The 24,240-nt window shown below is 37.1% G+C and overlaps 1 protein-coding gene across 1 annotated transcript; it reads right to left on the bottom strand.

Moving 5' to 3' along the window:
* Positions 1-6,521: 6,521 nt before the first annotated feature.
* LOC129373235 (interferon-induced very large GTPase 1-like) lies at positions 6,522-23,120 on the bottom strand. Its single transcript, XM_055051078.1, is given in 13 exon segments — positions 6,522-7,239; positions 7,241-7,287; positions 7,290-7,544; positions 7,547-10,009; positions 10,012-11,853; positions 15,899-16,013; positions 16,115-16,176; positions 17,364-17,478; positions 17,576-17,637; positions 20,076-20,187; positions 20,294-20,346; positions 20,885-21,092; positions 23,023-23,120. Coding segments are annotated over 12 exon segments (5,319 nt in total). The 5' UTR covers positions 21,015-21,092; positions 23,023-23,120; the 3' UTR covers positions 6,522-7,176.
* Between the last annotated feature and the right edge of the window lie 1,120 nt (positions 23,121-24,240).

Below are 24,240 nucleotides of genomic sequence, written 5' to 3' on the forward strand. Positions count from 1 at the left end.
GTTTGTTGTTTTGCACAAAACTACTTTCATCTCTGAGGAAAAAAAAAAGTCTGTTCTCTTCTTGGAAGGTGTTCTTTCTCTGCATTCCCATCGGTTTGCATATAAGTGAACATTGCATCTTATAGCATCTGGAAAACAATAGAAAATGGGTGTAGAGGTTCACAGTTCCTTTTCTGATTCCCTTTCTGAGCATTAGCTCATAATGCTTAGAGTTTTTATATAAGGAAAATAAAGCTGGAAATTTGCAGTGTGCTGTAAAATACACATGTCCCTCTATTCAACTCAAATTGTGATAAACATGTTCAATTATTTACAGGTATAAAATCTTAAGGTATATAAGCTTCTTAGTTTGAAAATAGTCTTAGATTTTTTTGTGTTTTTAGCCAATAGGGTTAATTGTGGTTCTCCTAACTACCTAAAATAGTAGCAGTGTTGTCTGAAAAGATAAATGTGGGGAGGTGGAGTTTGGAGAAGATTATGGCAAAATGTCCGTATCTAGAGAATCTGCTACAGAGGGTCAGAGAGGGAAGCAGAAGCTTGGTGGAAGTTTTGGCAGGAGGAAGGCATGATTGGAAAGCTTTTTATTTTCCTTTTTTAATCATTTTGTCCTTGGCTACTAATTGGCCTTCATTGGTAGATGTAAAGAATAAAAACAGAGACTCATTAATGCTTTTTTACTTGAAGGTTGTAGAAGAAAAGTCTTTATTTATTAGATCAACATATTGTCCACAGCCATTAATAAAGTCGAAATAATGAAAATGCAAATACCTCTCATCTGCTATTGCATCACAAATTCAGAATGATAAATGAATGTTTTCAGTCCCTTTCTCGTGTCATAATGGTTAAACATCAACATTGCAGTATAAAGGATTACCAATGGTGGTGCTTCTTCCATCTACTTGAACACTGATTCTTCTTGCTTATTATGGTAATTCTATGATGTTCCAGACAAATTTTATGTTTTGTTTTCAAATAGTGGGCCCGTGTCCCTACAGGACAGGTGAGGTGTAAAGGGGGTCGTGAGAAGCAGGACTTTATAATTCATATTCATGAGGAACTGCTGAAGAACAAGCTTCTGGTCACTAGGTGGCAGCAGTGTTCAAGCCAGTAGAAATAGCTGCACAGCACAACAGCTGAGGATGCAAAGCCAAATGTTTTGAGATAATGTCTTCAGTCATAGAGGAGAAGTTTGACAAAATGGCAGCAGAGGACAGTAAATCAAGTATAATGGAGGCAAATGACCAGGATAAGATTTATTTATTTTTTCCAAACACAAGAATAAAGTCATAAGATGACAAAGTTATATTATAATTTTAAAAAGACGCAGCATTGCCGGAAGAAAGTCATTAAATTATAAGTCAAGTAAATTTAATAAGAAAAATAAGCTTCCTTATAGTGATCTGTGACGTGACCAGCTCAGTCAGACTGGTTTTCTTTCTTTGAAATAAAAAGTTATTTAAACAAAAAGTCCTGCAGCTGAAAATTTGATTCTGATGTGTTGAGATTGTTAAACCAATACCAACAATAAATTCTAGAGATTCTCAGTATTCCTCAGTTTAACGCAGTTTGGGAAAGAGTTATAATATTACAACTTTATAATTGCACAACTTTAATGATATATAAAACACAAACAACCCTTCTCCAAAAAAAAAAACTCTTAATCTGGTTCTAAGCAAATAACACACCATGATATAGACTAAACTTACCTTTTTCACTATGAAAGCAAAATGTTATGATGCACTTTGCATCTCGTCTGACAAGCTGAAATATAAACTTGATGTGTGAGTGTGCCTCTTGGGCTGAAAGAAAAGCAAGATCTACCCCAAACAACAAAACCCTGTTTTGATCTTCAACTTATTTGCAACATTAACGATATGTAACTTGAATGAAAGCTTGTTTTCTATTTTTATTCCACAGTATTTCTATGTCTCAGCATCAACTGGCATCCAGTCATTCTTTAAATGAAAGGAAGAACTTATGGACATTTTTTTGCTACCAAACAGCTGGACTTTCAACTTATCATAAACAAAAAGACCTATTGTATTATGTACTGAAAAAAACTATTTTAACTACAGCTAATGCCGAGAACAGGTCTGCATTTGTTTTCTTTTATTTTATGAAAAGGTAGAAAAATAATTGTTCTAAAATTCAGCTAATTTTGTTTAAGAGGAAACCATATGTATTTTTAGCATAATTAGAACAACACAAAGTCATCAAATCCTACAGAAGGGTGTAACAAAAAAGGATTATGTGAAGCAATTGGGTTGAGCTGGATTTGTTAGTCATATTTGAGAATGAAAACTGAGGAAGTCGACCCAAATACAACAGGATGAAGGAAAGCATGAGTTGGAGCTACTGAGAGTAAACCATAAAAACCAGAACAGTAGAACAGTAAACCAATAGAAACCAGACAACTTAAATAATGTGGAGGTATAATTGGTGACATGGGAACCAGATGAGCAAAACCAAAGCAACTGAGAGCCGCAGTACAAAGGCAAAGGAGCTGAGGAGAAAGAGTTTGTTAACACACAAGGGTAAAACTATTAACATTGAAAATAAAAACTCCAGAGAGTATAAATAAGATTGTTACACAGACACAGCAAACAATAACTATGATTAAGATAAAAAACATTGACATCAAATATCAAGAAACAAAACAAAGTAGTTCCCAGATTCAATTCAGTTTATTGATATACAACTGAAGGACAACAAATATCCTAACAAGGCAAAACATAATCCCAAAGTAACCCACTTCATAGAGAAACTTGAAATCATAAACATGTCTTCTTAGTATTTCATTTGGTCAAATGTTATCTAAGGAAACAGAACAATAACAATCATTACCTATTAATTATTTTTGATTGAAAAAAAGAGACATAGGAAAAAAGACTTTAAGTGTTTTATTCTATCTTCAGTGAAAGAGATGAGCCCCAAATGTAAATTAGGTTTGCTTTCAAAAAAGGGGAAATAATAACTGAAATAATTGTGTTCTTATAACTAAGCATTACTTATATTTCACTTGATGTGAAATGACTCCTTGAAGCTTTTCTTTGCCTGTTCTTTTGTGATTTTTTCCAATAATCAGAAATGTCAGCAGGTCCTGAATCACATTCTTTGCAAATTCTTGTTGTATTTGGCCATCACATATTTCCAATAATCTGATGCCTTCAGATTCACGTCTGGACGAATTTCCCAATCTGAGAATATTTCTTATTTTCTTTTTAAGGATGGGATTCATCATTTATGGCACTACTGCAAAAACTAGAATCTCTGATAACAAGAGAAGAGCAGAAGTCTGTTGAGAGTTTATTTTAGTGTAAAGAAAGTAACAGACCTAAACCTTCTGGTCGATGCAGGGAGGCAAAATGTACAGAATGGACACTGTTGGCCACATCCAATCACTCTGGTGAAAATCTCATTCTCTGGTTTCATACGGAGGACTGAGAGTTTTGTCAAAACTTGTGGATCTAAACTTGACTCTAAGAGCTTCTGTCATTTCCTCGAGAGACACAGTGAGAAACTGAGCAAACAGTTCCTGGTCAGCATCGTTCAGAATCAAGAAGGCATCAAGAGCATCTTGGGAAATCACCAGTTTATCACCCAGTTCTTTTCAGATATTTGCAACAAATGACCCGAAAGTGGAAGTTTTTGTTGTTTTTGCTTTTTAATGGCAGTATCTATGTCAGACATGTCCAAAGTCCGGCCCGGGGGCCAAATGCGGCCCGTGGTCAATTTTCATCCGGCCCGCAGCCTCCGTCATAGAATCAATAACGCCTGGCCCGCGTATAATACATTGGGCAGCAGCGCTGTTACTTGCGTGTTCTAAGTGCTGACATCTAGAGGCTCAAATAGGAACAGCAAATTAATATGTGAGTCCCCCCAATTTTCTAAAATGGCGGCAATTAGCAAAAGTTGACTGCGAGGGCCGACGGTTCAAGGATGGGTGGAAATTGGACTATTTCTTCATTGAAATACATAACAACTGTGTTTGCCTCATTTGTAAAGAGACAGTGGCTGTTTTGAAGCGACATTATCAAACTAAACATGCTGAGGCATATGACAAGATCACAGGTAATGAACGCAGCGAGAAACTGAAACACCTTGAAGCTAGCTTAATCTCACAGCAGCAATATTTTACAAAAGCTCGAGAGTCAAACGAGAATGCTACAAAGGCTAGTTACGAGGTAGCAGCGCTGATCGCAAAGCATTGCAAACCTTTCACCGTTTCACTAGTGCGCAGCATCCTGTCCCCGGGTCCCCAAGTGAGAGAGAGGTGTGCTAATCAACATTTATAGTTACTGTCATATTTTAAATGAGCCCTGCACTTGTTGATATGACAATTTCTCTGTTATTGTGTTTAAAAATTCTGTAAATATTAAACTCCCATTTTGAGATTTTTTTTAATGTTTCAAATGTAATTTGCACCCAAGAGTACATTTACTTCTCTTCAACTATTACAAAAAAGTTAGTGTTAAAAAAGTGAAGTTAAATGAATATTTAATTTCAATTTTCAATGTCAATTGAATTTTGATATGTATGTTTCAAATGAACCAAAACATATGCTTAAGATGGCTGAAATTAAAATAAAAAAGCAAATGTGAAACACACAACAGCTCGCTGAAATGTATTTAAATTAATTGCTGTTATATGTAAAGAACGTCCGCCAAGGTTGGCCCCCCTATATTTTAACACACCAAATCTGGCCCCCTTTGCAAAAAGTTTGGATACCCCTGATCTATGTGGTCGATGCAGAACTTAAGATGTTGGTCCTCAAACTCAAACTCCACAGTCAGAGGAAAAATTCTCCCTAATTCTATCAGATATTCATAATTTTACATATTCTTGAGCAAGACTGCCTTCTGTCTGTCCAGGGTGACCGCAGGGTGACCCCGCCTCTCGCCCAAAACGTTCGCTTTAGATCTGCACCAGCATCCATCCTGACACCACCGGGTACCAGGCTGTTAGAAAATGGATGGATGATTTACTCTAGTAAAATACTTCATAGAAATACAAAGAAATATTAAAGACTTGAGATTAACCAAAACTGATAAACATTGAAATAGAGTTATCAAAGGTAATATTTCTATCACTTTAGAAGTTACTGTATTAAGTGTTAAGGTCCATACTCTGAGTTGTTTCTTTCCATTCTCTGCCACCAGATTAAATAGTTTACAAATTAATTTCCTCTGCTGCTCGTCTGTTTATTTGAAGCTTCAGGGTTACGGTCTCTGACCTCTAGGGTCTCTCTCTCTCTTTCGCTCTGTGTGTGTTTCAGTTCTTCCTGGCTGCAACAGGTGAAATGTATGAAAGCTCCTTGATCTGCAATGATCTTGTTTGTCTGCTGACTGTTTGTGGGGATTTAGGTGATTTTGCTGCAGCTTTATTGGGACAAATTAAGGGTCTTAACTAAAGTAATGTGTTTCTATTCACAGTGGAAGCTGCCATTTTTATTTTTTGTTTTTCCTGTTTTGTGGTCAGACAGGGAGTTCAGGTGTTGAACCTTTTTCAGCTCTCCTATTGAAAGTGTTTATTTCTAGTTAAAGGTGATGTTTAGTTTATGTTTTAGCTTTGGAGACCCTGAAGCTTAAAGCTTCTCAGTGTTTCCTGCCTTCTGTGATTGAGGTTTTAACTGAACTGTAAAATAAAATACATCTTTTTCTGCCTACATCAACTGTTTACTGATTTTGTGTTGCACCCAGTGCCAGAATTTATCCTTAATTGTCTTGAGGAGGGATGAAACTCTTCCTTAAGGATTCATGGACTCATGATTAAAGAGTTGTTGTTGTTGATCCAACACAGCCAGAGATCAGGTTGGGCTGTTAGTGTGCAGCTTATTATTGTCTTTAATGTACAACAGACACATTGTTTTAACTAAAGTAGCAAGATAATATCAGACTGATGAAACTGTTATTTGGCACCTGATTTAAATACAAGATCATTTTTAAATAGCAAATATTATCATTAAGTTCTTTATAGTAAATTCTGGTAACATTTTAACAAAGAGGTCTGTAGATCCACAACAATATATTTTATTAAGCATGTCATAAACAAGATGTCCTATTTCTTTATTTGTAGAATATAATTTATTTTAACAAACAATTAGCAGCTTTTTATTTGTTTACAGAAGAATAGAGAATCAGCTGCTATGACATTTAGTTGGAAATAAAAACATTTAATATAATTATCACAACAACACATCAAGTCAACACAGAACTAAAGATCTGACAAAAAACAAGTCATTTAAAAACTTTGAATTGAGTTGAACTGAATGTTTCTGTTACATTTGATGATAAATGCTGAGGATAAAAACCTAAATACATTTGAATGAAGTCTGAGAAAAACTCAGAATAAAACCCAGAACTAAATGTTTGTAAACCCTAAATCCTTATGAATGTGACAAAATGATGAAAAGGGGAAGAATAAATTACATTTTAATGCAAACAAAACATTATATCTGAAAAAGACACTGAATATACCAATTAAACAAATGAAATATATAAGAACATTATTTAATAACATTCCTGCAACCATACAGCAAAATAATCACAACAAAAATAACTTGACATCAATCTTAATTCAGTGAAGTTTATTGTTTTCGCACTAATTCATAGCAAATGTAATCTCAACCAAATCCATTTAATATACAGAAATACATAATCAGTTCAACCACGTCAGATTTAAAATGAAATAAATTCTAATTTGACCAATCAGCTGCGTTCAGATTGGTATTTAATTTGATAAAACTTTTCTATCTAAGGAAACTCAGTAAATTGATCCAGTGATTGACTTTGCAGCAATGATCCACTGAATGATGTCATGATAATGGAGAATTGATCGCATTAAGTCATTAACAATGAACAATAAATTTGTACTGAAACTCTCCAATTATCCATCTAATGTGGTAGCAAACATAAAATCTTTCAACAAGAGAAAATATTTTCAGACAAGATATGTTGCTACAAAAGTTAATAAAATAAGAGAATAACAAAATGCTAAAATTATAAATGATCAATAAAGAAAATAAGGATCTTCAGTAAATTAAGATGAAGTTGTTTATATTTTAACTTTCGTTAAAGAGGTGAGTCCAATGTGTGAATTTGGCCTTTCAAAAAAAGGACAAAAAAATCTCTACATGCAAGAACCAATTGTGTTTACAACTAAACATGAATTATTGTTTCATTTGATGTTGAATGATTCCTTGAGGCTTTTTACTGCCTGTTCTTCTGTGATTTTCTTCCAAAGTATCAGGAATGTCAGCATCATTTGCATTATATACTTCAGCAAATTCTTGTTGTATTTGTTCATCACATATTTCCAATAATCTGACGCCTCAAGGCTCACATCTGGAGGAATATTCCAGTCTGGGTAAATTTGCCTATATTCTTTGTAAGGATGATATTCACCCTTTGTGTCACTGCAGTGAAAAGTTAAGTCACTGGTAACAAGAGAAGAGCAGATATCAGTCATGAGTTTTCTTGAGTCTTCCCACCTGTACTGACCTAATCCATTTGGTCGATGCAAAGAAGCAAAGTGTTGAGTGTGTTTTCTCCACCAGCATCACAGGGTATTTTGCAGAATGGACACTGTTTGCCACAACCAATCACTCTGTTAAAAAACTCATTCTCTGGTTTCATGTGGAGACGTGAGAGTTGTGTTTCAAACGTTATCTTTTCAAACTCTCCTCTAAGAGTTTCTTTCATGTCCTCCACACACTTGTTGAGCCAGTGAGCAAACTGTTCCTGGTCAGATTTGTTCAGAACCATGAAGGCATCAAGAGCATCCTGGGAAATTACCAGTTTATCATCAAGTTCTCTGCAGATCTTGACAACAAATGTCTTCAGACTGTCAGTGTTTTCTGTGTTTGCCTTTTTTATGGCATCATTTATGTGGTCGATGCAGAACTTAAGATGTTTGTCCTCCAACTCATAAACTGTCTCCCCAGAGGAGAAATACTCCTTAATTCTTTTAGATGTCCATGATTTTACATAAGTTTCATATGAACAAATGTAGCTCTTAAAGCTTTCAAAGTCACTTTTAGAAATCAGATCCAGTAAAATGTAATACTGGAAGGACATTCGTGTGCTGAACTCCAGTTTTGCCGTCATTTTGTCAACAATATCAGGACCAAGAGAAGAATAGATGAAGTTTTCAACAGCAGGTTTCAGACTTTGGTTTGTGAATTCTTCAGCTTTTTTCTGGCATTGGTCTCTTTCTTGAAACACATCTTTGAAATCTGTGCAAAACCTTTCTTTGTTTTTCTGCAAACATTTATAAGGATCATTTTCTTGGATAAAATCTTCATGCATTTTCTGAAACTTTCTGGCTGCAGATCCACAGATGTGTTGTTTCAGAGACACTTCAAACTCAATGTCTGTGTCAACATCAGCTTTGTTCAGCTTCTCATCAATGAAGTGAAGAATCTCCTGGATGTAAGTATCATGATAATTGGTTTTTCTCTTGGTTTTATCACTAACATGGTCATCACAAGCTGAAATAATCCTGTCAGCAATTTCTTGTCTTGCCTTTATTAGATCCGTCAAGGTCAAAATTCCTTTAAAAAAAGTTTTGATGTTTTTGATCACTCCTTTAGGTTTGTATGTAAAAGGCTCCAGTCCACAGTTTTTGAGTTTTTTTTCACTCAGCAGTTCACATGCATGGCTTCCTTTGTGTGAAAGATTTGTTTGTAACTGATGGGAAACACTGGTGTAGATATTTATTGTCTGTTGTTCGGAAAAAGACAAACTGTTCAGTGTTTCAGTCCACATCTTATCAAAACTTTCATCAAGCTCTCTGTCAGTCATTTGAACCTTTTTCTTACGACATTCATCAATTAAATCACAAACTGCTTTCTCAATTGTTTCTCTATAAGTGGCCTTGATTTTCTCAAGTTCTTTCAATCCCTTCTTAATATCAGCAGCTGCTGTGATCTGGTTGAACATTGATCTTTCAGTTTCTCGTCTAAGACTCTTGATGCTGTTGGAGAAATCCTCTCTGTATCCTTCAACCAGATAAACATGACCTTCTGGCTGCTCAAAGTATTTCTTCAGGTTTTCAAGGATCTTTGTCTCCCACTTGATCAGCTCTGTGATTGCTTCACTTTTCAACTCAGCGATGAATTCATTCATGTCAGATATTTCAGATGTTGCAGTAAATGAACCAAAATTAGAAATTCTTGTCTCTGCATTGGTAACCCATTTGTACATTTCCTTCTTGAACTCCCACTCCCATTGGTTGTACTCTGTGCAGAGCCTCATGTAAGCATCAGCCACCAGGCTGTTTCTGAAGCTGAAGATGAAGTTTTCATGTTTTACTGCGTTCCACAGGCTGGTTATCCACTCTCTGAACTCCAAGATGTCATTAGAAGTTGAGCCACACTTTCCCAGCTGTTGGATGATGTTTTTCTTGAGTTCATAGACAGTCTCACTGTATCCTGCATTGACTGGAGCCATTGGTGGGTTTCCATTCCAGAGTCCAGGAATGTAGCAGTTCCCAGTGTCTGGATTATACTCCATCACATCAGTGAAGCTCTTGTATTCCTCTTTCTTCTCCATTCTAGCTGCTGCCTGGGTCATCTCATTCAGCTGTTCTAACAGCAGCTTCCTGTCTCTCAGGTTCTTCTCATGGGCTGAAACATCAGAAACGTTCTGGTGAACAAACTGACATTGAGGCTTTTTTCCGCTGGCCTCCTTCATCCTGAGGAAAGCATGCACCACTATCTGCAGGATGTCCTTCATCTCTGTTGAATTCTCCATGGCAATATTGATAATGGTGATGTCACTCAGCCCAACAACAAGTGTTGCCAGCTCATTGTCGTGCTCATGGCTGTTGTCCAGCTGTGCTAGCTCTGGTGACTTTAAGCCTTCAGTGTCGATGATCATCATGAAGTCACAGTTGAGAACTTTCTTCAAGTCTTCATTGACTTTGATGAGCAGCATGAAGGCACCTCTAGTGCATCGACCACTGCTGACTGCAAACTGGACTCCAAACATGGTGTTAAGGAGAGTGGACTTCCTGTGCTCTGAACTCCAAGAACTGTGACGACCCGTATCTTGTTGTTTGGAGACACCAAGTCATTGAGCTGAGAGAGAACATCACTCACCCATCTGAGAGGAATGTTGGAAGCATCTCCATCTACAAGCTCAACAGGAAATCCATCCAACAACAACTGAGCACAGAGTTTGGGCAGATGTTGCAGTTGTTGACGTGATGGATCTGTTTCTGGAAGGTAAAGAGAAGCTTCATAGATCTGACCCATTTCTCGGAAGAAGTGCTCAACTCCCAGTGAGCTGTTGGAAAGTTGTTGGTCAATTTTTTTTATCTCTTCTTTGTTCTCAGAGTCTTTGCATTTTTCCTTGTAAAGCTCCCTGAGGACAGAAAGTTTGATTCGAGACAAGTTGTCGAGGTTCATTCTTAGCCATTTCAGAAAGTAACACCTTTCTCTCTGTTGGCTGGATATTGCAGTAATGAAGCATCTCATTGCTTTGGACATTGTATAAGAGTTTTGTTTTTTACGTTGCGCTTCTTTTTTCTCTTTAAGGTTGCTCTTGTAGTTTTCTATGTCTTCAGAACCAACTTTTCGGAGACGAAATTCTTCCTTTTCCAAGAAAGTCAGTTCCTTCCATATTTGACCTTGTAAAGGAAACTGATTTTCTTTGAATTGAAAAGTATCTTTAATCTCTGCAGTGATGGCATCTGCATTTTTCTTTCCCTCCTGACCCTCTGGAGAATCTTCATCAACAGAAACTCCCAGTTCATGAGCAACATCAGCCATCTGCTCTACTGACATCTTTAACTGTGGGTTGGCAAGTACAGTAATCACAGTTTTCTTCAAAGATTTGACAAAATCTGCATCATTTGTTTGTTTAGTTTTTATGATTATATTGTTTTTTGTCAAGCCCAGACTGGTTGCTACTTTCTTCAAAACATCTGGAGTCAGACTCTTGCTTTGTTGGTTTCCCACTAAGAAGATCTGAGCTTTGTGATTTTTGTTCATCAGCAGTTTGCAGTCAGAGTCCAGCTTGTCAAAGAAAACAAAAACTGCAGCAGATGTCTGACACAAAAAGGAGAATTGAGTTTCAAATGAAGCAATGTCTCCACGAAGGTTAGCTATAGCAACTGGTTCACTGAAGATGTCCATGTTTTTGTTTCCACAGGGAAGGTACCAGGTCAGTTCAGTCAGTCCATTGGATATTCTTCTCTCAATGTCTCCACACTCCATGTCACGGTGAACAAAGGTGTCATGGTATTGCTCAGAGTTACTCAGAAGCTTATTGAGAATCTCTGATTTGGACAGAGAGCACTCACCCAGTCTCACAAATGAGATCATTGGAAGTTCAGAAAGAACTATTCTTTCTTCCATGAAGCCTTTTGATTCTACAAGATCTGAAGGTCTGTACTTCTTAACAATGTCTCTCATGGCCCACAGCATGAGGGTGCACTGCTGTGTATCACAGTTAGGAAGCAGCAGAGGAACAGAGAACTGACACATGGACATTTTTAGAGCCAGTTCTTGATGAACAAACCCATCAGAACACAGGAAGAGAGCAGTGATTATATCAAGAGGATTTAGAGAGTCATTCATGTTATTACAGACAAATAGATCATTAAAATCACAATGATCCCTTAATGTATCATCATTGTTGGACTTGGAATCTGAGGCGCATTTTATCTTTCTAGCTGTTACATTCACTGCCATCAGTTTCTTAAGAAAATACCATGGAAGATCAGATTTACATTGTGAAGACTCATCTTTGGTGGTCTTCTCATTGATCTCCAGTATGTTGCTGAGTGACAGTTTCTCCTGGTAGAACTGGTCCAATCCCAGTTCCTCCAAAAGCGTCTTCAGGTTGGTCCCTGTTCAACATAAAGCAATTTATCATACATGTGTCATTTAAATACAAAATAATTATGTATACCTTTTAATGTTAATGTCAATAGTAAGTCCATCCAAAAGTAGTAATACCCGTTAATCTTTTGTTTTTTTAAACTTTTGTCACAAAACAACCACAAATTTCAAAGTGTTTCACTGAGATTTTGTGGAATGGATCAAAACAAAATAACACGATTTTGAAATCAAACAAAAACGGTTAAATAGGTTTTTAAAAATATTCATAAATAACAATCTGACATCTATGGTGTGATTTTGTATTCAGTTCCCTGAGTCCACTTCCCTGAGGAGTTTGTATTTCTGCGTAATGAAACTGAATGAATCTGTTCAAACGCTTGTTATGTGTTTTCCTCTCTTGCTCTCGGTGAAGACAGATGCTTTTCTCCTCTGATCCCTCCCTGCTCTGTTTGCTCTTTTTTTTCTGACTTTTTTCATAATTTTGGAGCCTTTTTTTGTACATCCTCCAAATTGATCAAATTTTCTCAATGAGATTTCTGGCACAGGAGAGTCTTATCCTGCAGAGACACACCTGGCGGGATACACCCTGGATTTATTCATGATAACAGGATTTCTGCTGTTTGGAGCTTGCAGATATCTGGCTTATCAATGATTTGTGATGGACTTGGCAGAACTAGCGAACACTCAGACTGTTGGTTTGTACAGAGACACATGTTGGATGTGAGTCTTGCTGAGACTCAAAAACTCACTAGGGGGATGAAATCAATCTTTGAGAAGTTTCTAGTTTCGTTTCAGTGGAACGACCAAACTAGCATCAATGCTATGATGGTGGATCTGTGAGTTACGACAAGACTGAGCAGAATGTTAAAACTTCAGACATGGCGGAATGTTTTGGGCATTAAATAACTGATTTAACCAAAACACTGTTACTCATAGGATTATTATAGCCATTTAAAATCAAACAGATAGAGTTATGTCTCCCTCTGTGTGTCTCAATCACAGCTGACAGTTGGTAGAGATGATTAATTACCATAGCAACAGAACACAGAGGAGGGCAGAACTGCTGATTAGGACAACAAACACAACATGTTTGTAGTTCTACAAACACGACATGTTTGTAGTTCTACAAACACGACATGTTTGTAGTTCTAACTATGGCCAACAGAGGGCTGAGCAGAATGTCAGAACTACAAACATGGTGCAACACATGGTCACTATAGAGGAGGACTGTAACTGTAACTGGTTCAACCCAACTACTGTTACACATGGGATTAGTTTGGCCATTTAAATGAAGCTCACTGAAAATTTCCTCTCAGGAATATTGAGGCATTAGCCTGCCTTATCTTTTTCTCTGATTAGGACCTAGGGCAGGTTAGGGCATTGCCTTGCTGCACATGGCACTGCTAATGCACAGCTAATGCATTAGCCTTTGCTCTAAAATAAGCATTTAGATATCTCTTATGCATTACCTATGTTTATTATACTGAATGGAGGAAGTGAATGTAAGTCAACATGCTAGTGATACCCCACATGCTACTCACAGCACTCATGCTAACATTAGCATTGATGCTAATTTTAGCCTATGCATTAAATTTAACATACTGAATGGTTCAAGTCCATATTAGTCAACATGGTTGTGATTCTCCACATGCTTCGTTGTAATGTTTTAGCAAAGCTTAGCATTGATGCTAATTTTTAGCATCAGAGCACTGGGTCCAAACCAATGGGCACACTTTGGCAGGCCACGGTTAAATTTCTTCAGGATGTTTTTATTTTTTATTATTCCTTAGAAATTGTGGAGTATTCATTGCTTTTCCAAATGTAGAGCATACTTAGAAAGTCCAAAAAATACTTACACTTATATAACAACCCAGAGCAGAGGTTGCTAAATAACCCCTGTTAAGATAGCAACTAAGTTGGTAAAGTAGTAGAATAAAGAAAAACTACCTCAGCAACCACTTTTTAGTCTCTCATTCTTCTAAACCAGAAAAGGAGTTAGACAAAAAAAAAAACATACAGCTCATGAAAACCCAAAATTCCTACCTCACAAAATTAGCATATCATGAAAAGGATCTGTAAACGAGCCTAATCATCTGAATCAACAAATTAACTTAAAACACCTGCAAAAGATTCCTGAGGCCTTTAAAACTCCCAGCCTGGTTCATCACTCAAAACTCCAATCAAGGGTAAGACTGCCGACCTGACTGCTGTCCAGAAGGCCATTATTGACACCCTCAAGCAAGAGGGAAAGACACAGAAAGAAATTTCTGAACGAATAGGCTGTTCCCAGAGGGCTGTATCAAGGCATCTCTGTGGGAAGAAAAAAGTGTGGCAGAAAACACTGCACAACGAGAACAGGTGACCGGACCCTGAGTAAGATTGTGGAAAAGGGCCGATTCCAGACCTTGGGGTCCTGCAAAAGCAGTGGACTGAGTCTGGAGAAGAAACATCCAGAGCCACCGTGCACAGGCGTGTGCAGGAAATGGGCTACAGGTGCCGCATTCCCCAGGTCAAGCCACCTTTGAACCAGAAACAGCAGCAGAAGCGCCTGACCTGGGCTTCAGAGAAGCAGCACTGGACTGTTGCTCAGTGGTCCAACATGCTTTTTTCAGATGAAAGCAAATTTTGCATGTCATTCGGAAATCAAGGTGCCAGAGTCTGGAGGAAGACTGAAGGAATTGCCAAAATGCCAGAAGTCCAGTGTCAAGTACCCACAGTCAGTGATGGTCTGGGATGCCATGTCAGCTGCTGTAGTTGGTCCACCGTGTTTTATCAAGGGCAGGGTCAATATAGGAGATTTTGGAGCACTTCATGCTACCATTTGCTGAAAACCTTTATGGAGATGAAGATTTCATTTTTCAGCATGACCTGGCTCCTGCTCACAGTCCCAAAACCACTGGTAAATGGTTTACTGACCACGGCATCACTGTGCTCAGTTGGCCTGCCAACTCTCCTGACCTGAACCCCAAAGAGAATCTGCGGGATATTGTGAAGAGAAAGTTGAGAGACGCAAGACCCAACATTCTGGAAAAGCTACAGGCCGCTATCTAAGCATCCTGGGCCTCCATAACACCTCAGCAGAGCCACAGGCTGAGAGCCTCCATGCCACGCCGCATTGAAGCAGTCATTTCTGCAAAAGGATTCCCGACCAAGTATTGAGTGTATAACTGTCCGTAGTTATTTGTAGGTTGACAATTTTTGTATTAAAAACACTTTTCTTTTATTGGTCAGATGAAATATGCTAATTTTATGAGATAGACATTTTGGTTGGGTTTTCATGAGTTGTTTGCCACAATCATCCATATTAAGACAATAAAGGACCTGAAATATTTCAGTTAGTGTGCAATGAATCTAAAATATATGAATGTTAAATTTTTATCATTACATTATTAAAAATAATGTAATAAGTACAATGAATAAACTAAACTGAACTATATTGTGTATAAATCCAAAGCAGTGAGTCTCTACTGAAGGCAAGAGACAAACAGGGTCTTTTTAAAACTATAGTTGTTTAAAAGAGAATAGGAGAGATAGTTGCTTATTATGGAGTATAATATTACATCATCTAATTTGTCACAGACTTACTAAATAAACACTAATAATACTTTACAACATCCACAGCAAATTAAACAGCTGCTATGGAGCTGCTTAACATGCAGAATGCTTTAAAGATCAAAATAGTTTATAGAGGTAACTACATCATTTTTCTATATTAGCTCCTCTGAGAGATCTGGATCTGTAATGTTGGGACTGGAGATAAACTATATTGAACAGATCTCTTCTTTCTCAACAAGATCTTGAGAAGGACCTGTAAACTTTTGCATATCTTGTCAAATCACCTCCATAAACATCAGTGGATCTTTGGTTCTGTGCAATTGTCAAATTTCAGCTATGAAAAGCTTGAAGAAACACATCCCACAATGTGGTTCTACAAAGTGTTGACTCAGTTACTGCTACATATGTGACAGTAAAAACAGGAATGTGAAAAGCAATAATATTATCTGAATAAACTGCGAGCACATATCACTTTCATTCTCAATTTATTCTACTGACCTTTATCATCTGTACCAGCTTTTGGATCATCAATATCAGACCCAGCAGATGTTGATGCAGGTTCCTCTCCTCTCTCACCATCAGGAGCCTCAGATTTATTTTCAGTGCTGCTTCCCTTTAGATAAATAACAAAACATAAATAATTTAAGCATCACACAGAGATCAATTGATGGTTCATTTATTTTTATTATATTTTGGATGTTTGCAATGTTCTACCTCCATTGTGTGAGTGGAAACTTTATCATCACTGTTGTGTTGAATATTTCTGCAGCTTGTCTCTGAATGAAAAAATAGAAAATGATTTTATTTGCATCTGTAAACTCCTGATTGTCACCTACAGAACAACGTTCATGAACACATAGCCGGTCACTAAATATCTTTAAAAGACTTTTACCACTTATATTAAATATTTGAAATGGAAAAAAACAAAACAAACTATAGATAATTTTTTGTGACAGTCATGAAATGGATGTTTGTTGGTGGTGGGGATGGATGCGGTCAGAACCAGGGTTGGTACAAAGTGAGTTTAATGACAAAAACCAGGAAGTAGTGATGGACCATCTGAAGCCAGGCTTTGAGGTGAGTACCGGGTAAAAAGTCGGCGTGTCAGATGAAGACCCGCTTCGATGCTTGTGTCGTCTTGCTGAAAACCAAGTGACTGGCATCAAATTCTTTGGTAATTTTTCATTAAATTGTGAACTTTTAATAGAATATTTAGAAATTCAGACTGTTGTTGGAAACTGTGACTATTTAGATGTTCTGAATGAAAAACCAATACATATACAAAAATCTGACAGTTCAAATTATTCCTCTATCTCCTTGTGACATCTTGGAAATGCACTGAAATTATATAAGTTGCAAATTAATATTTTTTCTGAAAAGACTATGGACATGTACGTTGTTGTTGGTGCTCCTCTGTTAATGAAAGGGAAACCCACAATGGTCACAGAAATAACTTGAGTCTCACAAAGGTAATGAATAATTATTGTATGAAAATGAACAAATGAAAGTCAGACAAAGAAATACACTCATAAAACAGGCCTGGACAAAAATGTTGGCACCCTGAAAGTAATGTGACCAAAGGGACATCTTCACAAAATAAGAACTACATCATTTTTCTATATTAGCTCCTCTGATAGATCTAGAACTGTAATGTTGGGACTGGAGATAAATTATATTCAACAGATCTCTTCTTTCTCAACAACATCTTGAGAAGGACCTGTAAACTTTTACATATCTTGTCAAATCATCTCCATAAACATCAGTGGATCTTTGGTTCTGTGCAATTGTCAAATTTCAGCTATGAAAAGCTTGAAGAAACACATCCCACAATGTGGTTCTACAAAGTGTTGACTCAGTTACTGCTACATATGTGACAGTAAAAACAGGATTGTGAAAAGCAATAATATTATCTGAATAAACTGCGAGCACATATCACTTTCATTTTCAATTTTATTCTACTGACCTTTATCATCTGTACCAGCTTTTTGTTCATCAATATCAGACCCAGCAGATGTTGATGCAGGTTCCTCTCCTCTCTCACCATCAGGAGCCTCAGATTTATCTTCAGTGCTGCTTCCCTTAAGATAAATAACAAAACATAAATAATTTAAGTATCACACAGAGATCAATTCATGGTTCATTTATATTATATTTTTGATGTTTGCAATGTTCTACCTCCATTCTGAGAGTGGAAACTTTATCATCACTGTTGTGTTGAATATTGATGCATCTTGTCTCTAAATGGGAAAAAAACAGTAGTCACTCTGCTGTTTGGTTACATGGTGTGTAACACTCTCACCAGGGCCAGAGGAAGCACGTTGAGGAGGTTAGAAAGAAAATTATCAACAAGCATGTTAAAGGTTATAGTACCATCTCCAAGTAGCTTAATGTTACTTAAGATCCATTGCACTGTAGCCAACCTCCATGGCTGCAGGAGGAAAATTGATGACAAAACAAAAGGCTCTTTTTTTTCTTCTGTAACAAAATAGCCCAGAAAAAATTCTTGAAAGATTAAAGATGAAGTTCAGCCTCAAGGAACATCAGTGTCAAATCTCACCATTCAATGTCGTTTTAGCCAAAGTGGATTTAATGGGAGATGACTAAGGAGAACACTATTGTTGAAAACAAATCATAAAAAAGCCAGACTAGAATTTGTCAAATATGTTGACAGTCACAAGGCTTTTGGGAGAATGTCCTATGGACAGATGAGACAAAAACTGAACTTTTTGGCAAGGCACATAAGCTCTATGTTGGCAGACCAAAAAATGAAACATATCAAAGAAAAGAACATTGTCCCTACTGGGATTATCTATGCTTCATCTGACACAGGACATCCTAAATATGTACAGATTACAATGAAATCTCAATACTATCAATGGATTCTAGAGAGAAATGTGCTGCTCAGTGTCTTGGTTCTCAGTTGCAGATTATGGGTCTTACAAAAGAATAATGACCCAAAACACCAAAGAAATGCTAAGAGGAAAACATTGGAGTATTTTGAAGTGGTTTTCTATGAGCCCTGACCTAAATCTTATTGAGCATCTTTGTAAGGAACTGAAGCATGTTGTCTGGAAAAGGTACTTTCAAACCTGAGACATCTGGACTCATGAGGACTGGACAAAAATACAGTGCCTTGAGAAAGTTTTCGGCCATCTTGAACTTTTAAACCATTTGTCACTTTTCAGGCTTCAAACATAAAGATCTAAAAAATTTTATTTTGTTAAGAATCAACAACAAGTGGGACACAATTGTGATGTGGAACAAAATTTATTGGATATTTCAAACTTCTTTTTAACAAATGAAAAACTGCAAAGTGGGGCATGCAATATGATTCGAACCCTTTACTTTCAGTGCAGCAATTTCACTCCAGAAGTTCAGTACGGATCTCGGAATGATCCAGTGTTGCCCTAAATGACTGATGAGGATAAGTAGAATCCACCTGTGTGTAATCGAGTCCCCGTATAAATGCATAGAATTTATGCATTTAAATAAAACCCTGAGCCATTTCTCAGGGTTTTATTTAATGCTCAGAGAGCATCATTCTGGCCACGGTGCAAACCAGGCAGTTCTGAGATCTGCCTGGTTTTATCTCAAACCAGGAGAAAATTGATCAGAGATGCAGCCAAGAGGCTCATGATCACTCTGGATGAACTACGAAGATCTGTGGCTCAGGTGGGAAAGTCTGTCCATAGGACATCAGTCAGATGTACGCTGTACAAATCTGGCCTGTATTTAAAGAAAGCCATTTCTCAACCATATCCATAAAAAGTTTGTCACAAGCTACCTGGGAGACACCCTGGACAGGCGATCAGTTTGTCGCATGGCAACAGACATGCACACACACACCCACACACACCCACACACACACACACACACACACCTACGGAGAATTTAGAGAGACCAATTAACTTAACAGTCATGATTTTGGACTGTGGGATGAACCCGGAGTCCCCGGAGAGAACCCGCCCTACACAGAGAGAACATGCAAACTCCATGCAGAAAGATCAGGAATTGAACCCAGGACCTTCTTGCTGAAACTGTGCCATTGTGCAGCCTTTTTTTCCACCTCACGATTGTGTTCCACTTGTTGATTCTTCACAAAATGATAAAAAATTTTGATCTTTATGTTTCAAGCCTGACAAGCAGCAAAAGGTTGAAAAGTTCAAGGGGGCCGAATACCTGCTGAGAGGTGCAGAAGTAAAATTTATCTTTATAGGAATCGTTTTATGCAGTGATTGCCTCAAAACGTTGTAGAGTACCATCATTTTGTCCAGGCCTGTTTCATGAGTTTGTTTTTTAAATAATTAATTCTGTTGAGCACTCTTGAGTTTATTCAGGCTTTCTTCATTTAAAAAAACTACAATCCTTGATTTCAAATTTTTCAGTTGTGGATTCAAATTAAAAAATTATATGAAATCCATAGCCGATCCTAAAAATCCCCAAATATTCTCTGATCACTGTGTCTACATCTGAAATAACAAATATAAACACGTACAAAATTATTGGTACTTCTTTGTTCATATAAAAAATAACAAACACAATGGTGACAGAAATAACTTGAATCTGACAAAAGAAATGATGAATAAAAATTCTATGAAAACGGACAAATGACAGTCAGACTTTGCTTTTCAAAGATGCTTGCACTCTGATTTCATTTTCATTTTATTTTACTGACCTTCACCCTCTGTGCCCCCCTTTGGTTTGTCATCAGACTCAGCAAATGTTGATGAAGTTTCTTCTCTTGTCTTTCCATCAAGAGTCTCAGATTTATCTCCAGTGCTGGTTCCCTTATGATAAATAATAAAAATATATAGCTTAAGTCTCACATGTACATAGATAGATTGATGACTCAATTATTGTCATTATATTTTAGACATTACAGTGTTCCTCTACCTTCTTTGTGGGAGTGGACTCTTTATTATCACACTCAGACTGATTGTTTGTCTCTGAAAGAAAAATAAGAAAAATGTTTTGGCTTTTATTTGTGTCTGCAAACCAAGACTCATGGTCCCAACGCCAGTTGTTGGATATCACAAAGATTTAATAGAGGAAATCTGAGAACTGCAGAGGGAGAGAGTGTTAGCCTCTCTGAAGTGGAGAGGTGATCACCTCTCACAATAACAATGTTTAATTATTCATAAATATAAATCTGAAAAATTCTCCATTTACTGACATTAAGCCTCTCAAGTCAGTGTTTTCAGCAGGCATCTTTTGCTGCAGAAATATTTTAGGGTAAGCCTCCACCAGTTTTGCCTAAAATGCAGAAATTATTGTATCTTTCCTAATTTATTACTTCCAGTTTCCTCAGCATTTATAATTTCACTCTTTCAGCTAATATTAATTTTAAAAGCTTCTGTAAATCAAAGTTTATTTGCTTCCATTTTAATGTTTGTTTGTATAGAGTTCATTTTAAATATGTTGTACTCTTCTTTGACTTTTGTCGACTGTATTCACAAATATGTGCAGGTGTTGCAGGAGGCTTACCTGGTTTATCTGTTGGGCTTTCCTCTGGATTCTGACGGGTTCCCTCCTGGGGTTTACGTGAGAAGACTTGGCCTATCAGTAGTAGTGCAATGTATAATATACAGATATAGATCAGAGTCAGGAAGTCCATTTTACCATCAGGTGTTGAGTTGATAGGCAGGCTAACTGTAGATTTTGTGCTCTGCTGTCTCCATATGAATGGATCAAGCTGTGTGAAAGAAACAAAAACAAACTTGGCATTAATAACTTCCCTAATATTTGAATGTTGTTTTTGTTTTTTGTAGGTATGACTGTCTGTAGAAAACCTACTAATCTTTATTAAAATGCTTGCCCTTTTATTAAAAAAAAAAGCCCGGATCCTCTTTTCCGGGATCCGTATTGGGTCTAGAAAGCGACTTTCTAGACCCAATAAACCTCACATTTAAGGTGTGTCGTCTCCACCTTGCTGGTCATCTTCAAAGCTAAGAGGGCAGAGGTCACTGCAAACTTTAAAACATGTTAATGTCTCTCTGGCTTCTGATGTCTCTAAAATATTCTGAAACCCTTTAAGACGTCTTGGTGTATTATCTCTGCAGGTAAATTTAAAGCTGCAGTAACTTTTATAAAAATGAATTTATTACATATTTGTTAAAACTGTCAAACAAAAGACAGATCATCTCTGAAAACATCAAAGTCCTCTGGCTCCCTCCAGTGGTTCTACTGCAGAAATGCACAGCCAGAAACTACCAAACAAATCCAGGAAGATTTTCGCACTGTCAATCTAGCTTGTGCATACGCTGCTCACACCCTTCCCTTGCACAGTACATACTAAAGCTCAAGAATATTGTGTGATGCAGTCGTGCTAATGGTGGAGAAACAATGTAACATTGCAGAAAAAATTCCCAAGTTCAACGGTAGTCTCTCTGCCAAAATGGGAGACTTGACAGGTAAGCCGATCACTAAAACCAATCACTTATATGTTACTTCACAGCCAGCCAGTGCAGTTGATCTCCTCTTTCCTTTACACTGCACAGCACCAAATCCTAAACAATGTGATGAGGAACTTCAACACTCGGAGTGAATGGAGAAGTGTGTGTGTGGAGACGAAGAAATAACTCGAGGCTGAAGCGCGTCAAAATGCATTAACACACCAAATCTGTTATGATATTTAAAAAACAAACATTAAGCTACAATGTGGCTTGATGCAGGAAAAAAAGGCATCATGAGCAGCCAGGCAGCAGGTACAACGGTGCACAACTACCAACATTCACCTGGAAGAGCATGATGGTCAGAAAGCTTAGCAAGTAACCCAAAAAATAATTTAAGTCAACAAGTTAGGGTTGGTGGTAATATTTCACAGACATAGCACCAGTTAACCTCCAGCAATGAACTCTCACACTGAACATCTGCTTGACGCTGCAGCATGGAACTTAAACAATAAAGATTTGACATAAACTTTATGCCCTAACATAAAACAGATAATCTCTGAAATAAAAATAATTAAAAAACAAGATCTCCTTTGCCTCCTTCTGGCAATTTGCAGAATTACTCAGCAAGGTCAGAAACAACCAATCAGAACCAGCATTAATCAGCTAGCCATGATCTCAGGAAGTTTTGATTTGGTAATTTTGGATTGTTTATTTCGATGCAACCTGCATTCAAATTTGACAGTATTTGATATAGGCAGTGTTTTGAGATTTATTTGACTCATGCATAACTTAGGGTACAGTGAATATTACTGTCAAATATTAACTGACTGCAGATTTTTCAGTTCTCCTTTTGATTGAGTTCCTGCTGTATTTTGCCTGCAAGTATTTTGCATGTTTTGTTTAAATTTGGACAATTTTCCCATTTTGCCTGATCACATATAGTGCCTTACAAAAGTATTTGCCCCCCTTGAACTTTTCAACCTTTTGTCACTTCAGGAGAGCAAAATTATTCAAACCCTTTACTTTCAGTGGAACAAATTCACTCCAGACGTTTGAGGATCTCTGAATGATCCAATGTTGTACTAAATGATTTATGATGATAAATAGAATCCACCTGTGTAATCAACCTAAAGTGAAAAATTAACATCCAATACAGGTGATCGGCATTGATCAGTGATCGGGCCTCACAGGTGATTATAAAGGTTTTATTGACATAATCAAAACACTTACCTTGAAAGAAGCTCTGTAGTGAAGCGATTCTGTGGAGGAGCAGTTCTGTCTGAGAGCTGATCAGCAGCCGACTCTTTTTATATCCTTGATTTTATTTTCACTTTTGGATTTAAGTGAAACCACTTGATCTAATCTGTTTACAATTAAGGATATGATCATCATACCACAGGGGTGAAGCTGAGTTATTTACCACTTCCTTGTTCTGTGTTCAGTTCATTTCTGTATCTCATTGAGTCTGGGGTAAATCCCCAACACAATCAATGGTATGTTCTTCCTTCTTAACAGGTTTCCTAACTAAATAATGCAGGCTTCCTCATTGAAACTATTCTACTAATTTGTAACTCTGGTTTCCATTACTTGGCAGACCGATACTTTTGCCTGAGGTGTGTAATTCAAAGCAGGAAACCCGCATCAATTCAATACCATCAGCATCAGCTTTTGTTTTTTGTTTTCTGATTCACTCTGCCTGACTCTATGATTGAGGTATCGCATAATTAAAACAGGTAAATTTGATTAATTCACAGCAGAGCTCTGTTTGTACATGATTATTAAAATATAATTTGTCCAATTCAAACCATTAAAACTATTATTTTATTGTTTTTGAACCCCAACAGTCTGACACATTTTGAGATTCTTTTATTAGTAGAATAATTATTATTACTGTAATAATATTCATCATCTCTGGCCGTCTGTGCAACAACTCCACTCTCTAAATCTTTGTAATACTCCTTTAACTTCTCCATGTCTGACTCCAATTAGTTTTCACCTTTTGACTTTTATTCTCTGGCTTAATAAAACTCAAAATATTCACACTGACATTATTTACTTAACAATACAATCACCCCCATGTTGACAATTTGTCTTTGCTGATAAACTCTACTCTTGAGATCATGAAAAGGTCAAAGGTGTTTCTGTCTTCCTCCTTGATGTGCAGCCATAGATTCACAAACAGTAGGCTGCACTTCACTTTGGATCCAATATTGTTTTTTGAAGATGCGGTTTTTACTCAACAATGAAGATCAAAGTGTTCTTGTGTCTCCTCATTTCTTACTTCACTGCATAAGAGGAAACATTCTGATCTATGAGTGAGTTTATCTACATCACTTTGACGCCCAGCTTTGTTGATTTTCCTCATTCCAAGATGCTCATCATGCCACTGAGATCAAACTGTGCATTCAGAGTTATTTTCCAGTTCCTTGTTCTGTTTGCAATTCATTC

Source organism: Poeciliopsis prolifica, unplaced genomic scaffold, assembly GCF_027474105.1.
Source record: "Poeciliopsis prolifica strain line A6 unplaced genomic scaffold, Auburn_PproV2 SCAFFOLD032, whole genome shotgun sequence".
NCBI classification, from domain to species: domain Eukaryota; kingdom Metazoa; phylum Chordata; class Actinopteri; order Cyprinodontiformes; family Poeciliidae; genus Poeciliopsis; species Poeciliopsis prolifica.